General features: G+C 27.0%; 1 protein-coding gene across 15 annotated transcripts in view; it reads left to right on the forward strand.

The window, feature by feature from the left end:
• The window catches only part of LOC148230353 (uncharacterized), a 76,719-nt gene that overhangs the window by 19,199 nt on the left and 40,788 nt on the right, over positions 1-16,732 (forward strand). For all 15 annotated transcript variants that reach the window (XM_088194905.1, XM_088194913.1, XM_088194904.1 and 12 more), the window contains exons 3-4: positions 5,306-5,404; positions 8,703-8,837. In XM_088194905.1, coding sequence (XP_088051031.1) covers positions 5,306-5,404; positions 8,703-8,837 — 234 coding nt within the window. The remainder of the gene's footprint in view (positions 1-5,305; positions 5,405-8,702; positions 8,838-16,732) is intronic.

The following is a 16,732-nucleotide window of genomic DNA, read 5'->3' on the forward strand; positions in this document are numbered from 1 at the left end:
GAAGATAATTTTTCTAAAAATCAAGTAAGTTCACATACTTTATAATAGTCCTTTGTAAAAACTTGGACGAATATAGATCAAAACCAATCGAAAAATTTAGTGCTTAGTTCCACCTTAATCTTCCCTTTGTGGAAGTTTATTTCTAAAGGTGGTCGTACAACAATTGCAAAGAATATTTCAAACAAATATAATCGATGCGAGGCTATTAATGGTTTTTTAATACGTTTCTTGAGGCTTATAAAAAAAAGATTGACGAATTTTTGTAGTCATTGATGGTAATTGATAGCTTTGCGTGGCTATTGTGCAACTCTTGGTGTTAAAATGTTTTGTTTAGACTGAATTATCAATTAATAATATCTTGTTACGACGAATTACTGCAGCGTTGCAGATTTCTAATTAGTTTTGTCAAAATCCTTACACAAAAAACAACAAATGCTGACATTTCTCCAAATAGTTACAAAAAAAATCGTTAGATCATTGATAACCTAAATAATATTAGGTGATATGGAATTCAATTATTATTTTTATTATTATGTTTTCATGACAATTTATGGGTTGTCCGAATTGTTGTATCTATAAGAAATTTACATGAAAGTGTATGATTTTTGGTATTTTGCCAATCTAGGGTTTGCATTTTAAATAATTTATTTATTACTAAAGCTTTTTACATTATACGAGAGAAATAAACTGGAACTTTTATCAAAGTTTGTCAAACCATTTTTAATAATAAATCTGTCTACTTTTTTAAGCGGCATATTAAGTTTAATAAAGCATATGTAATTTAAAAATAATATTTAAAATTCATGGCTTTAGTTCCATATTGAAGATAAACTCATAATTATGTATTGATCAGTTATATCAGTCTGAGATCATAATACAAAATAATTTTACATAAAAAATTATTCATTAACATTAAAAATATTTTTAGGTACACATTTCTACGGAAACTCAGTGAGTCATATCCTAGCTATACGGAATATTCAAACGGAAAAAAACACATTCCTTCACATACAAATATTTTGGGAATTTTCTTTGTATGCTTTATAATAATAATAAATATTAAGTTGTATTAGGATTCCACATTAAGGAATGCTACGAAATGGTTACATTAACTTTATCGTACATATCAATATGTGTATACATATATATATGTATACTTTTCACAGTTTCTTGTAAATTTCCATTGCAATCGCCATATTTGCGTAGTACTTACGTAACGTTACAACTTTCCCGCTCGCGTCGTTAATAAATTTTGTTGATTTTCCGCAAATAGGCGATTTATGGCGCATAAACGAGGAGACTTAACGAGCGTCGAGTTTAAAACCAATTTTGAGTTTCACGCCCCTGACCTCGACCCCTTTGGCCCGAGCTTTTAAAGCACAACATAAACCAAACTGAATTACAGCCACACTTAAAATTGAAGCGAACATACGTCATATTGCAGCTATTATCGTTTGGAGAGACAGCATTTAAATTTCTTTTTAACAGCTTACTATCACGTGTTTATGATATAAAAAAATCGTATAAATAGTTTATACTATCCTTGTATATAAATAAAAGATTCAGAACAACTGTTAAATCCATTCCGATCCCAAATCTCATGTGAAGTAACACCCGCATACACGTGTGTGTAATAAATGGTTAAATTTATTACAGTATACATTATTAACACTTAATGTTACTATACAAAGGGTCTGTACGGTCTCTAAATGTATTGTTGTGGTACATCAATGATTTAAATGTGTATATTAATAATAATAATTTAAAGGTTAATGTTATTCAGCAAAACTTTTCATTTTATTATTTATTGACTGTTATTAATTAAAATTGTGAATTTTCAAGATAGTTTAAAATATTATTTATTTTAGAGACCAATCGAAACTTAAAAAAATTTCAGGGAACTTTATGTTTAAGTCGTATTGTTTAGTGATAATTCATAGGCGTATGTTTTAATTTGAACCATAGAAGATAAGGGTTATAAATAAAATAAATTTTGAATTTTCGTTTGAAATATTATGGTCACCATCAATAAATTAAAATCTGAGCATTCTGTAATAAAAAATATGTATTTGCATTTATTTATTTTTTAGGTAATATCATACACTTATACAAGCTTTCTTAATGATCTGAAAATCGTTACTTTCGGGTTTTGAGGCTGAAAGAGTGTATATTTTCTTGTGCAATATTTCATATTTTGACGCTATTCTATTGTAGTAGCAACATCTCTCTTTCGTTGTGTTATGTGTTTGGTCCTAATTTAAGTAAATGGATTTATGCTTTTGTTGTGTGGGAAATTTCTCTTTTCGTTATTCAAGTGGTTATTATGATGACCTAATAATTTGTGATTGATGGCACATAATATTAAAAACTCTATAGTGATCTTTAAAGTTGTTGTTACAGTCATAGATTATTTCTTTTAAACAATAATATTACATATTTTATTTTTATCAGTATTTAAATAGTTAGTATTTGCCTATTTAAAAAAAAATAAGTTTGTAAGTTGTTTTTCACTCATTTTACTGCTTATTCTGTGTTGTTTTTAATATGTTTATTAAGTTAACCAATCAAATAATTAAAGAAATAAATTCTATTGAACTTCTATAAAAGATTTAGTCAAAAGTTCAAACATCAATTTTGTCGCGCTTCTATAATGTAATAAATATTAAATTAAAAAATGTGTGAGTTAAACGTATATGCATAACATATTACTAGGTAAAGGTTATGTACTACACAATATATAGCAGTGCATTGTCTTGGATTTTTAATTCAATTTTTGATAAAAAAATTATGTGGTTAAAATTACTTTATTATAAAACAAGTCTTTGAGTTAATTAAGCAGAGTTTCATTATATGGATTTCTATTATTATATATTTAATATAAATAAATGTTTGAGTATTTTGGTGAACCGTCAGATTTTTTCAATAAATAAAATTACGTCTTAAACTGTGAAATATAATTTTAACCATATGTTTAATGTTGAAGACTACAGATAATTTTTTTATGTTACACAAACAAGTCCTCACATTATCAACATGTGCTATAGAGCTAATAGTAGGGACGTAAACGCAAACTTGCCACCTCTTTCTCAATTTTTAATAATGATGAAATTAATAGCTCTGTAACTGACTGTGTTAAAGCAAATATTTCTTTTGGCTCTTGTCTGTCGGACGAGAGATTTTTTAAACGCAATTAAATTATTTTCTCTAATATTATTTAATATTTTACCAAAACGTTGATAGATTCAAAGCTTTATGCTCCTAGAATTTATAGTCCAATAATGTTATTTCATTTTACAAAAATACTTAAAGAAGACTTTAAGATAGAAGAACGGATAATAACTAAATAATCTTCTACAAATGAAACGTTTCTTAAATTTTTCGAATAAAGAACTGTACGAATGCACCATATAGCGCCTTATAGAAGGCCGGGAGAGTAGATTTACATCAACGCACACACTCACTCGTCTCCAGTTCAAACATAAAAGTAAATTATTTATTAAATTAAAATTTACAAAATTCACAAATGACCATTCACATACATTACGATTGATTTTGATTCGCAATTATGCTATTTTTATTTATATTCAACTTTATCATTAGTGCTGGGTGATAATTATATTACGGTACTATTGTGAATTCGCTTTTAATTACTTGGCAGTTTTGTACATTTATATATTATAAACCTAATTTGTCACAATACTAGACAATCTATAGCAGTGCATTTTTGCTCTAAAATCGAATTTATGTTCCTGAAATTTATTTGATCTAATGTTTAATTACTGAAACTAAATAATATTTCTCTTTTTAAAACAAAGTCATAATTTTATTGTAAATTATTAGAAATATATTGTATGTGCAACACAATCCATAGCAGTGAATTGTCATGCTTTGTGAGCTATTTTTTTTTTAATATTGAGGCTAGAAAATAATATCTTATGTATAATTGTTCTAATCTTATATATAATTGTTCTAAGCAGTCGTTTCCAGACGCGCAGAACTTAAAATTAAACATTTTACGATCAATTATCTACTCTGTAAATATAATCGCTTTGTATGAACGGTGTATAATACACGTAAACAAAAGAAATATATTTAAATATAATAATAAATAATAATAAAAATTAAATTTGCTTCATTGCTTTCCGAGACACCGGTAATGCGTTCTGTTGTTTCGACCAATGAAAAATAAGCATTCAAATAGAAAACAAGATGGCCGACAGTACCGTGACAACGGTTTTAAATAATTGTTATTTAATAACAAACTTTTGTTTCGCGACAATAATTTTTAATAATTCGTCATTTGACCGAATAAAAATAATTGAATTGCATATTAACTAAGTGTGTTATAACTATGAAAATGAAATATATACATAACGTGTGGAAGATTAGAAGAATACATTGATTAAATTAGATAAACAATCATAAATCTTCAAAATTTTAATTCACGGCGACGGGCGATGGGGTCGAAAAGTGAATTTTGCCTTTTATAATACATAAACATTATCATTGCTTCCGATTTCATCTACATATACGATAGATTGAACTAAGTATGTTTTAATGTGAACATGTAATATATACTTAGTACGTATGAAGATTGAGGTTAATGTCGGTCAAACCGTATAAATGCTAATAAAACGTATTTTTGATCTATTTATATTTGGGGATACTATCATTTGTTCAAGTCTTTTTAGTTCAATTTAAAATATAGTACAAAATATCATTTAATTTTTACTTTAATATAAGTTTTGTAAATATTTGTAATAATTCAATTATTTTAAAATATGCACAATTTTATTTTTTATTTAAAAAAAATATGTAAATATCAAACATATGTTTATCTTCTCATTTTGTATATGCGATATCATTAAAGGTATATCATTTTTGATTCTTAAATTTATTCAAATAATTATTACATTTTTTAAAAGCTTTTGAAATTTCTGTAAAATATACACGCAGGCTAAAATAATAAATGGTTTTTGTATTCTGTACTCTCTATGAATATTTATATTTTTCGAAAATGTGTGTAAATCATAATCAAAACGTTAACCCACTTCACACATTTTCACGAGAGAGGTTAATTCATTTTCATTTCGTTAATTCTTTATATATATATTGTTCATTATGCCGTAATAATATCGCGTCCTTTGTATTTAACCACAGGTTAAGTCTCCAGAGATTACATTTTATATTTGCGTGTAATCTGCGTCATACATTATACTTGGAAATTAACTTGTGTTTATTTGAGAATATAATATAATATTATGTGTGTATATTTTTTAATAAATATTTATATTTTTTGTTACAGTTTGCGCCGGGGTCCATATTACAAGACTGGATGTTCCTCCATTAGTAGAATTAGGTAGCCAAGAGGCCGTGCTGGACTGCGAATACAACTTTGAAAACAGTTTGTTTGTTTGTTTTTTTTATATACTAATGTACTTTACAAATTAAGGATACACGGAAAAAATAATGCAGTGTATAATTTTAAATTTTAAAGTAAGTAAATTTTAATTGTGTACATTAAAACATATTTAAATAGATACAATATAATCTTGAAATGAAAAAAAAACGTACTACGTATACATTAATTATTAGTGTAATTTAAATTTTTTCTTTATATTAAAAATACATATGCTTTAAATAAAATTATGTAATAGATAAATAATTAGGATGCTTATGTTTCATATGAAAATGTGTATTTGTGTGGGGATAACTTTGACCTACTTCGTCACATTTAATAGATGACCATTAAATTCAGTCTAATATTACAGATTATTACTAATAAATATATCATTCAAAATAACTTTAAAATAGGTCAAAGTTATTCTAATATACATTAACTATACTTTAGTGTTTTAGTTTATACAGGATGAATTGGTTTAAAACATATATATCAATTATTATGAATTTAAAAAATGTTAGCTTATATTTAAATAATAAATTTAAAACTGTTAATATCAGTTTTTAAACCTTATTACAATATATTGCCACTCTATACTTTGTATATTTTGTAGCAATAACAAATTTTAAATAGTAGCTAAAATATTTAATGTTAAAAAATAGGTATATTTAAAAAAATATAATATATATTAAAGGTACAAAAACGAAGATTTTTTAGGTACAAAATAAAAACTTAAAAAAAGTGTAAAATTAACAATTATTATGCCTACTGCCTTTAATACACTTTCTACGTCTAAATCGCTAAATGAAAGATAAAAATAATGCTTTTTAAAGACACCTTATTAAATTAATGTACATATAAAAAATGTAGTACAATGAAGTATTATCATTATTAAAATGAAGATTATTATCTATAAAGCTTATGGTTTTGACCTAATTACTGAAAGGGTTATAAATAAAATAAAGCTATATAGTTTATTACATTATTTTAAATATATTGAATATATTTTATGTTAGTGAATGGTGAAATGTTTAACATCCAAACATATTCAAAGTTTTATTTAATATGAAACGATCACAATTATTAACAATTGCCGATTTTTTTAGGATGAAAATAGCATAAAATATTATTGATTAAAAGACATGTGCTTCACATCCTATAGCAATGAAATGCTGCTCTGTATGAAAATGAACTAATTTTTCTCAATGAAATTATTTTTCTGCAGCAAAAAGCCACTGTTATGGAAGTTAAATTGGTATATAGATGAATAATATCAATATAAAAAGTACTGTACTTGCTTAAAAAAAAGATACTTCTACGAGATCTACAAAGCTGCCACCAATACTGAATAAAAATGCACAGATATAATTGAAATCAATTTATATAAAAGCGCAGAGATTGTGTATTGAACAAAACGACTCAAACAAGACTTTTATGCAATAACAGTTGGCTGTTCAAAATTAAAAAACGATGGTCGAGAAAAACAAAATTATATGTTCCTTTGACTAAAAACAAGATATATACAATACGATTATTAATGGCCAATAAATCATTATGGCTGATCACTCCGTAAAGATAATGCAGAGAAAAAATAAATAACGTGTTACAAATGCTATAAAAATAACCATGCAATAAAAAAGTAGTAAAATTAATTTGTACAAGATTCATCAAGCTCTAAATAATATAAAAAGGCTTTTCGCGAAGACACTCGAGTGGTGCCTGCATTATTTTTAATTATCTGCTAAACAATAATTAGAAAGATTGTGTTTTATTGGCTGTCAATTTACAATGTAGTGTTTTATTGCATAGCAACCTAAAACCACAATAGCCAAAAATTACTGACAAAATACTCTTGAGACGCGTAAAAATATACCTACATACGGACAGACGATATGATTATTAACGGTCAATACGTCATTATGGTTGACCACTCTCAAAAGACAATGTAGAGAAAAGTAAAATATTATGATACAAATGCAATATAAAAGTGGTAAAGATAAATTTGTAAAAAAATCATTAAGCTATTAATAATATAAAAAGGCTTTTCGCGAAGACACTCGAGTGTTGCCTGCGTTATTTTTAAATATTTTCTAAACAATAATTAGCAAGATTGTGTTTAATTGACAAACAATTGACAGTGAAGCGTTTTATTGCACATCAAACTTAAACCAAAATAACTATAAATATCTAAAGGATAGCCTAAAAAATTAGAATTTAAGCAAATGAGACCAAATCAACCTAAAGAGAATTTACCACTAGTTAATGAAACATATTGAAGATCTATTAAAAAATTAAGAATCAGTACAAAAAATACAAATAACTGAAATCAGGGCTAAATCATGGCAAATATAATTAAATATTAAAACACCAAAAGTCCACAGAAAACTAGGACAAAACTTAAGGGCATAATACTGCTGTCCTGTGTATCTGAATACTCCCACGGTGAACGACCAATCACAGGGTAGAAATCGATTAGCACGTGATGATAACACGTTGAACGATGTTGTATGCACTGACTGTTTTATAAAATATATTAGGTATGCAACTATTAATATATTTATTATTTATACAATGGATTCAAATTTAAGAAAAAATAAAACTAAAACATTGAAGCTAATCAATCGAATATCTCAACTGTCATTATGAAATAAAATCTGGAATACAGCCAAAAAATCTGACATTGAAATAATCTAATAATTTCAATAAAAAACAATGAGATACGTTACATAATTTGTAATAAATGATGACATATAAAATAAAGATAAAAACGACAGATTGGAGTTAAATCCGATGTAGGTGGCAAGGGAATTCTGACCTCTAAAGACACGCAGACGGTTAAAGCGTTATAAGCACAGCGATAAGCCTGACAAGAAATATTATTGTATAGTCTATGGATTGTGTATTGAAGGCAGGACAAACATTTTCTTAATATCAATAATTATGTATAAATAAAATATATTGTAAATATTAACTATGTAATGAAAGAAGTATGTAGTGTATTATAAATATTAAATTTTTTTATAGACATATTGACAAACATGTTACTTAGCTATTATATGTTTTAACCTTGATTTATATAATTTATATATCAACTAATTAACCTGTTAGCTATTTTAAATTCTACAGACAACTTACTTTATGCCTGTAAATATAGCGTTGTATCTAATTTAAAGCAGCTTTATATTATATAACTGACAATCTAACGATCTAAATATGATAACGAATTCATCCTGTATACAGTGTTTATTTATTCAAGATTAAAACACAATATTTACTTTTGTTCTTTTTGTGATTTCGGCAGAAAACAGCAACGGCCTCGTAGTAAAATGGTTTTTCAATAACAAGAGTAATCCCGTGTACCAATGGATACACAAACAACCCCCGCAGGACGTCGGCCCGTTCAAGGGCAAGTTGGACTTAGGCTATAAAGCTTCACGTAAGTTCCAATAAAGACATTTTTACTTTCATAAAAAATAAAATAAAACGTCGCCCCCCGTTTTTTGCGCGCATAAAGTAGAGTTGTTGGTACGTTACGTCGCGTCGAGTCCCGTCATTTTTCCTCGGATGGAAATAATCGAAACGAACCAATAAAACCGTCGAGAGGTTTCGTATTACTGCGTCTCTCGATGTATATAGCGTTTGGTATAATAAAATATATATCTTTGAAGAAATAATATATTTTTTCTTCTATCTAAAGCTCGGAAGTCAATCGAGTGTGATTTTTGTTGCGGAGATAAAATTAAACTACTGTTATTGTTAGGATTTGTGTCATCCTTTATCTATAAATATTTTGTGTAGTATTTATAGTAGGGTTTTTTATACCGGTATTTTAATATTTAAAAAAAATTTTTTTTTATAGTAAAAAATCAATTTATTAAATGATAAAAAATATATGTATGCTTAAACAATTTCCACATAGCCCATTAAAAAGATTTCTGATTTTAATTTATGTCAAAGTAGCAAAAGCCAATGTATTAGATTTCGGCAACCATAGAGTTAAGGATAGTCTTGTCCTTAAAATTTTAGTATATATATATAGAACATTTTTTAGATTAAACATTACTATCAAAAAAAAGTTTCTAATATGATAATTCAACCTTCTAAAAAAAAAATACATTTGCACCTTTGATATTAAAATTGTCCCTCTCCTTGATTTTATTTTAATTTTTATTATTATAAATTTTGAATTGAATTATATTTATTATTTAAATATAAATTAAATATAAATATATTATATACTTAGCGGTTTTTTCAATTCCAAAAATAATTGTTAATTGTATTATCTAACATAGTCTAACTCGTTCGGTGATTTTGCCTTTATCTCTCCTCTAAATTTGCAAAACGTTGTCTTTTTAAAGTCACGTAAAGGCCGAAAATAGTCATTTAAGACCATATCTAGTGAGTACGGCGGTGTCATTTTTGGCTAAAGATCACGAATTAGTAGTGAAATGTGAACCAGTAAAATCGAAAATATGCTTTTCTGCAGTTCTGCCTCACGTAAACGGCATAAAATAAAGTAAATAACTAATAATGTATGAATTCGTAATAAACTAAACCGTTATAATTAATGAAAACTTTAGTATTTGACCGAACTTGACGTGCATTTTTTATGTTAGCTCTTCAGGGCGCTTTCATTGCAAAGATTTATTTTTAAATCACAATCAAACACATATTATTACGTATTTTAGCTCAATTTAATAGTTGCTCAGAAGTTTCATGACAAAAATTTAAAAACTGTCTCGCATGGATACTACGAGATACCAAATATTAAGCACCTTATTTGTTTCACATTTTCATTGCTGGTTTATGTGCTAAGTAGAGTTTGCGAATAATCGTTATTTTTTATTATTTATATATCAAATAATAAACCATAAAATATTTGAATATATTTGTAAAGTTATAAAGAATCGAAAAATACAGGTTTATACAAATGTTATAAAAATGACAATAAAAGTATCAAGACAATAAAAAAATAATGGATCATAAAGTGTTTCAAACTTTGAATCATAAATGCATATGCAATTTATTTTTAGTTATATCTACTGCTAAAATATATTTTAAACATACTTATAATTAAAAATTATTCCTATAGATTTAAATGTGAAAAAAAGACCACAGCTGCACAATTTCAACTTTGGCAACAATTTTGGCAATTAAAAAGTGTTTTTATTTACCAAAATTCCAGAAATTAGATTTATTACTGGATTGTTTATGGCGCTTTTAACGCTTCAAAAATAAATGATTTTTTAAATCACAGTCTAATTGACAGACTTTTTATGAGACTGCTTTAATACCATTATATACTGTCATGAGTTATTTTCATCACTTTACAGTAGAAATTTGGTTGCCGATTTTTATGGTAAATAATAATATCTTAATCGTTGGTTGATTCTCGTAGATAATTGAATATTACTACACTCCTATGATCCTAATCAAATTTCATTATCAGAATTACGTATTTCATAAATATATAAATAGAATGTGTATGTATCGATCCATAGATGGAAAAAGCGGATTCAGATTCAATCACTTAAATTCGACTCTCTGTGCAATCGAATAGGGCGTCATTTTTTGTGCTCACTCGAAAAATATATTTCTACTCAAATTGTTTTTTTAACTGTGAGAAGAACGAGGCGAAAGCGCGAATTAATTAAGGCTTTAACCTTTGACATGTTTATACGGGCGTTGCGCGCTGTTATACCGCCCGCTCTTTGTCGGTGTGCGTTTATTCCATTTTTCGTTTTCATAAAAATAAAGTGCTTCAAAAGCGCGGCCATTTGTTAGTGCAACAACGCCATAAATGTCGTCGGGCTTAAACATTTTTTCCTAAAGAAAGAAAAAAAAAACGAGTGGCTTTATTAGGTTGTGTATGGGGCGCTGAATTACTATGGAGGGTGTACTACGCCATTTTGTACTAAATAAACATTATCGACATGCTATAATAAACAAATACATGTCATATTTATATAAGCAGTACATTGTATGACATAAACTTCAAATAAAGCACTCGACTAGAAAATTTATATTTAAAAAATTGTTTTGTGATATATTTTTAAAGATTATTTTCATATTTAAAAAAATACTTTAAAAACCCTTTATTATTAATAACAAATAATTTTATTCGCTACGGTAAAACATCCCCGTATTATTTGTTTTTCAGGGCAGAATAATTAAATTTGCTAAAGACGCATTATTGATAGAATTTTTTATATGTATATTGAGCTCATTTATGCAATCAAGTCAGTAGTTTTAGCTACATGTTAAATATTTATATTAATGCAATTGAAGAAATGTAATTGTAATTGAAGAAATTCCAGAAATTCTTCATATTTTAGAGTAAATATTGTGCAGCTGTAGACTTCTTAATGACTGATATTGTATTTTTATCCCCTTTAAATTGAACCGAGTCTGTGTAATGTAATTTATTATGATAATATTTTTTTAACATACATAGTCTTTTTGGCAGCAGCTTTAATTAAAATTAAGCTTCCCACTGACTTAAAGTCTGAAAAATTTAATGCTCTAATGTTTTTTAAGCTAAAATAAACAGCATAGAAAGTTTATATTGTTTTTTTATAACATAAAACAATCATATAACAAAACATTTAATTCGGCAGATATTTTTTTCGCTAGAATAACATTCAAATATTATTTAATTATGACTAGATTTTATTTTTACTTTCATATCTTAAATATTTTTACTCCAGAAGGGTAAGAAAAGGCGGATTAAGGAGTTTTATTTTAAGTATTAAGATACGTAATGTGTGTCTTACTGACTGGTATATTTATTGCTCAAAAAGTACATTATGTTATGTGAATTTACAACTCAGTTACTACAAAATTGTTTATACGTTCATTGGTTTTTATTACTATGATGACGTTATGTAGTTATCGTTAATCTGGTAACATAAATTAACTATCAATTTTTTCATAGTTGAACCGATTTTTATGGGCTATTCTTTCGAAAGCTTATTTACAAACCTCTCTCGGCTGTAAAAGCTTTGGTTTTATCCATTAAAAGTGGCAAGCTTTGGTGATTCAATTAAATTTGTAATAAAATATAATTTATAAAAAAATATTTATTTTAGATTTTGCTTGCTAAGGTGTGAAAATTAGCTCTAAAGAGAAATGTCCTTAAATAATGATCCAAGTAAAAAAAAGAATAAATATTTGTTGCTTAAGAATGCGTGAAATTTTGTATGTTAATATATTGTTTTGGATGCAGATTTTCATACTATCAAACACTACGGTTGTTTACGGTTAAAATCGCTAAGGAATACGCACTTGTTAAGCCGAGTAATTGCAATATTATCGAATGCTTCTTTTCTGTTTTGAGTAAAATGCAACTGACATCTTTTAGGTGTCTCCATTTTATTTAATGTATATTATCTGTTCTGGTTTAAATATTTAATTGAATATTAGCGTAATTTAATTTGTAAAAATATTCTGAAAAATAAGCTCTCTTACATTTTTAATTGTTCCAGTTTCACATCTAAAAATGTCTATAATTTTGTAATATTTTTATTTATTAAAAAAGCTATATATAACATTTTTTAATAAATAAATTAGTGTCTTTTTTATTTATTAAATTGCTATTAAAAAAATCTTCAATTGAAGGTTGCTACTTCATGCACTTCAAGTCTCAATTATCAGTTTCTTTTATTGGTCTTAATATTATATAACGCCGAGAATAAGGTTTCAAAAAAGTACATATAAGAAAAAACTGTGAGTAAAGCCTTCGCTAGATTTTTCAGGATGTTCAAAATGTCTGGTAATCGGTTTTAAGCATACCAAGTTTTTTGTTTGTGGTGGCACTTTCTTTCATATTTTAAACGATTTCTTTCTAGATTCTTAAGTTTGGACTTTAAGTGAACAACTTGACCCCAGATGCTGTCTAGAAATTCTGCATTTCCCCCCCTCAAATCATCAATTTACATTCATTTGAAACCACTTAGTTACTAAATTATGATAGACTACATCAGAATTTTTATTTATTTTAATTTTCTGTTCCAAGCTTTTAAATTGTTAAAATCTTTCGCCGAACTAGTCACATAACGATTTAAAATATGTTTGTATTTTTTATGCGTGGGTTCTATTTTATTTTGTGCAGTTGTGATACTTTTTTACTTAAGGAAAATTTAATTTAATAAAAAAATATTTAGCTGTAGTCTCTACATCTCACTTAAAAAAGGCTTTTATGTATCAAAACAAAAAAAAACCGTAAAAACTTGTGCCGAAACCTTGTAAATTTAAGTTTAAGCTATTCAGATCTGTAAAAACTGTGTTGTCGAGGCGCGTACGGTGAGAAACTTTCTCTTTCGCTCGCTCGTATGTTAAGAGATGAGAGTGAGTGAGAGACAAGAGCGTGCGGTGCGTACGCTCTTATATCTCACTCACATTAAATTAGCACAGACTTTAGAAAAAAATTCAATAAAGAATCTTGCAGCGCTGTCAATTTTTTTGGGTATTTAACGCAAAATATTTAATATATTTTACTATTAAAAAATGCCATAATTATATTACTATTTAATGCATTAAAAAGGTTTTATTTTTTTAAATTTTTTTTATATCAAAATTATCTAGTTAGTTGTTGCTATATATGAGGTAGTAATCGATAGTTTTATAACATAAATATTTTATATTAAATATAGCTGGCAATAAAACAGTTTCTGATATACATAAAATGTATTATTATTTTCTTTGGTATTTTACTGCCATATCATAAATAATATATCGTGATATTTATGCAACGTTATTATTTAAATTTCACACACATATATATTTATATTTGTCTTAAATTAAAAAGTAAGATTAACTATGATCTCATTATCTCAAAAAATATCAACGCGATATTCTCTATCAAAAGTGTCGTGTATCATAATCAATATACGTTAATAATCTAATAAAAAAATTAAACAATATTTCAATGAAAAAAAGAATGCAGTGAACTGAATACTTTTATCAAAATATTTAATATGCAAAATTATGCTATATTTACGTTTTAATGTTTTTTTTAAAAAAAATTAAAGGCACGTTAGTTTTTTTTTTTTTTTTGTAATTTGAATATTGTGCCTTTGCTACCCACAATATTTTATTAATATTTTATACAAAATTAATATTATAATCGAGATGAAACGTTATTGATGTTCGATTACATCAATATCAAATAACTGACAGCTTCTAGATAAAAATAAAATTTATTGTAAAATAAATATATTATTTTAAGCAAATATGAAACAACAATGATAAAACGTTTTTCCCCTCGAATTAATTGATTTCTAAGTATCTTCAGACTGACATTATTTGGAGGGTACTTCTAAGGAGGGTCCCAGAAGAAAGAAAATATGACGGGGTGAATTTTTTTTGCATCATTATAATACACAGAGGGTTTGCGAATCGGAATTGGAAAAGTTTTTCCGAGAGGATTAAAAACGCTTCAGCTTTTAACTGCATTATTAACCGAATTGCACTCTTTCACGTTTGTACAGTGACAATGAAAACATTTGTTTCTTAGGGGATAAAGTAATATTTTAAAATGTATATATTTTGAAGTTGGTATTGATTTGTCATTTGTGTGTTATTACACAAAATAATTTATTTATTGTAAATCTTTCGTTGCAACAATGCTACACAACCAAGTAAACACAATCAATAATTACGAATTAAGTAGTCAGATATTAGATTGGAATTAAAGTTTGTAAATCTATGATAATCAATATATGTCATAATTGATTTTATTTTGATTATTCATCACAAAATTACTCCGTGTAGTTATAAAAAAATTCAATATGTCATGATCGGTTTAAATTTTATTTATTTATTTATCATTAATTCCGATCTTCCTTTTGTGTCTTTTATGTGGTTATGAATGTATTAAACAAGCATTTATGACATGTCTATAATTATTAGTACATTATTTGTCGATCCAATGGTTACGGGCTATGTTATAATAAAATGTATAACTGCCATTTACTTTTTTCATGCAGTTTTTCGCCTTTATGAAAATTTTGGTCTGAGTTAATAAACATCATTGAAAATTTATTATATAATACTAGTCAACTATGCTTTATACCACTGATACATTGTGTTTGTTTTGATTGATAGTAAAATTTATTTGACTCATATAACTGTCATAAAAATGACAAGCGTAAAATTAATTTGCCTTTGACAAAGTCACATTTACACCCCTTCCCCTAACCCCAATGACTATTAATTATTCTTATCACACACACGAAATATTCACCTAATGACATACGACATTCACAATTGTTGGTTATTTTGTTACTAACGAAATAGCACACACGGCAAAATTACGTTAAGACGAGCGTCTCGTATGACATCGAGGCGTATCTGGTTGCCGCGATCGGACCGCGGGCTGTAATTGAAAGCCGCTGCTGCTCAACTTTGACGTGGCTGTCACAGATAAAAATCAATTTATGTTTTTCGCTTGATTTATTAACGGCGGGGTGGGAGAGCGACCGACATCGATTTATTGATGGACGTTGATATCGGAAGCTGACGTCTTTTTCGGCTTTTCCTTTCGTTTGGCAGATTATTCGCGGACGGATAGAGGTCGACCTGTGTGATGGAATTGGGGAAAGTTTTATGCGAGACCTGGAAATCAGATCCAGGTCGTTGGAACAAGGGTTTTGCTTATATAATCCGGTCGAAAATCACCTTATATATTATATAACCCTCTGGATATGCATGCATTGACAGAAACAGCAAAAAGGGGAGGACTAAAATAGAGAAATAGCGTAATACAACATATAAAATATACAATCTTAATATAAGATTAAAAACGATACATTATCAATAAACTATTGGCAATTTATAATAAATTAATTTTATCGAGGAAAATCTTTTATAATCTAAAAACGTATGCATTCTATATTTAAACTTATAATTAGCCAGCTAATGAAATGCTTCATGAATCTTTTTTTTATGTTTAGTATTTCAAAAAGTAATTCATTTTACCCTAATAAAATTCGTAAAAGTATCTGGAGTTGTAACGATAATTAATGTTCAGTAGCTCTAACAAATCATGTGTATGTTTTTATCATCTTAAGCAATTAGGTTAAACGAGGTTTCTACTTTTATGATAGGCTTTTAGTCATCACAAAATTGCATCTGGTACAAGTGTAATTAGTATTTAAGCATTTTCATATTATTTACCTTTAAAGGTGGTCAGCCATAATGACTTTGTTGCCATAAATATTCGTTTGTTTTTCACCCTTATGATAGACCTTTAGTCATCATAAAATTGCATCTGGTGAAAAAATAATGATTTAAGATTTTTTATATTATTTACCTTTAAGGGTGGTCAGCCAT

This window comes from Plectrocnemia conspersa, unplaced genomic scaffold (assembly GCF_051122295.1).
Source record: "Plectrocnemia conspersa isolate PC_06_02 unplaced genomic scaffold, ASM5112229v1 ptg000010l, whole genome shotgun sequence".
NCBI lineage: Eukaryota > Metazoa > Arthropoda > Insecta > Trichoptera > Polycentropodidae > Plectrocnemia > Plectrocnemia conspersa.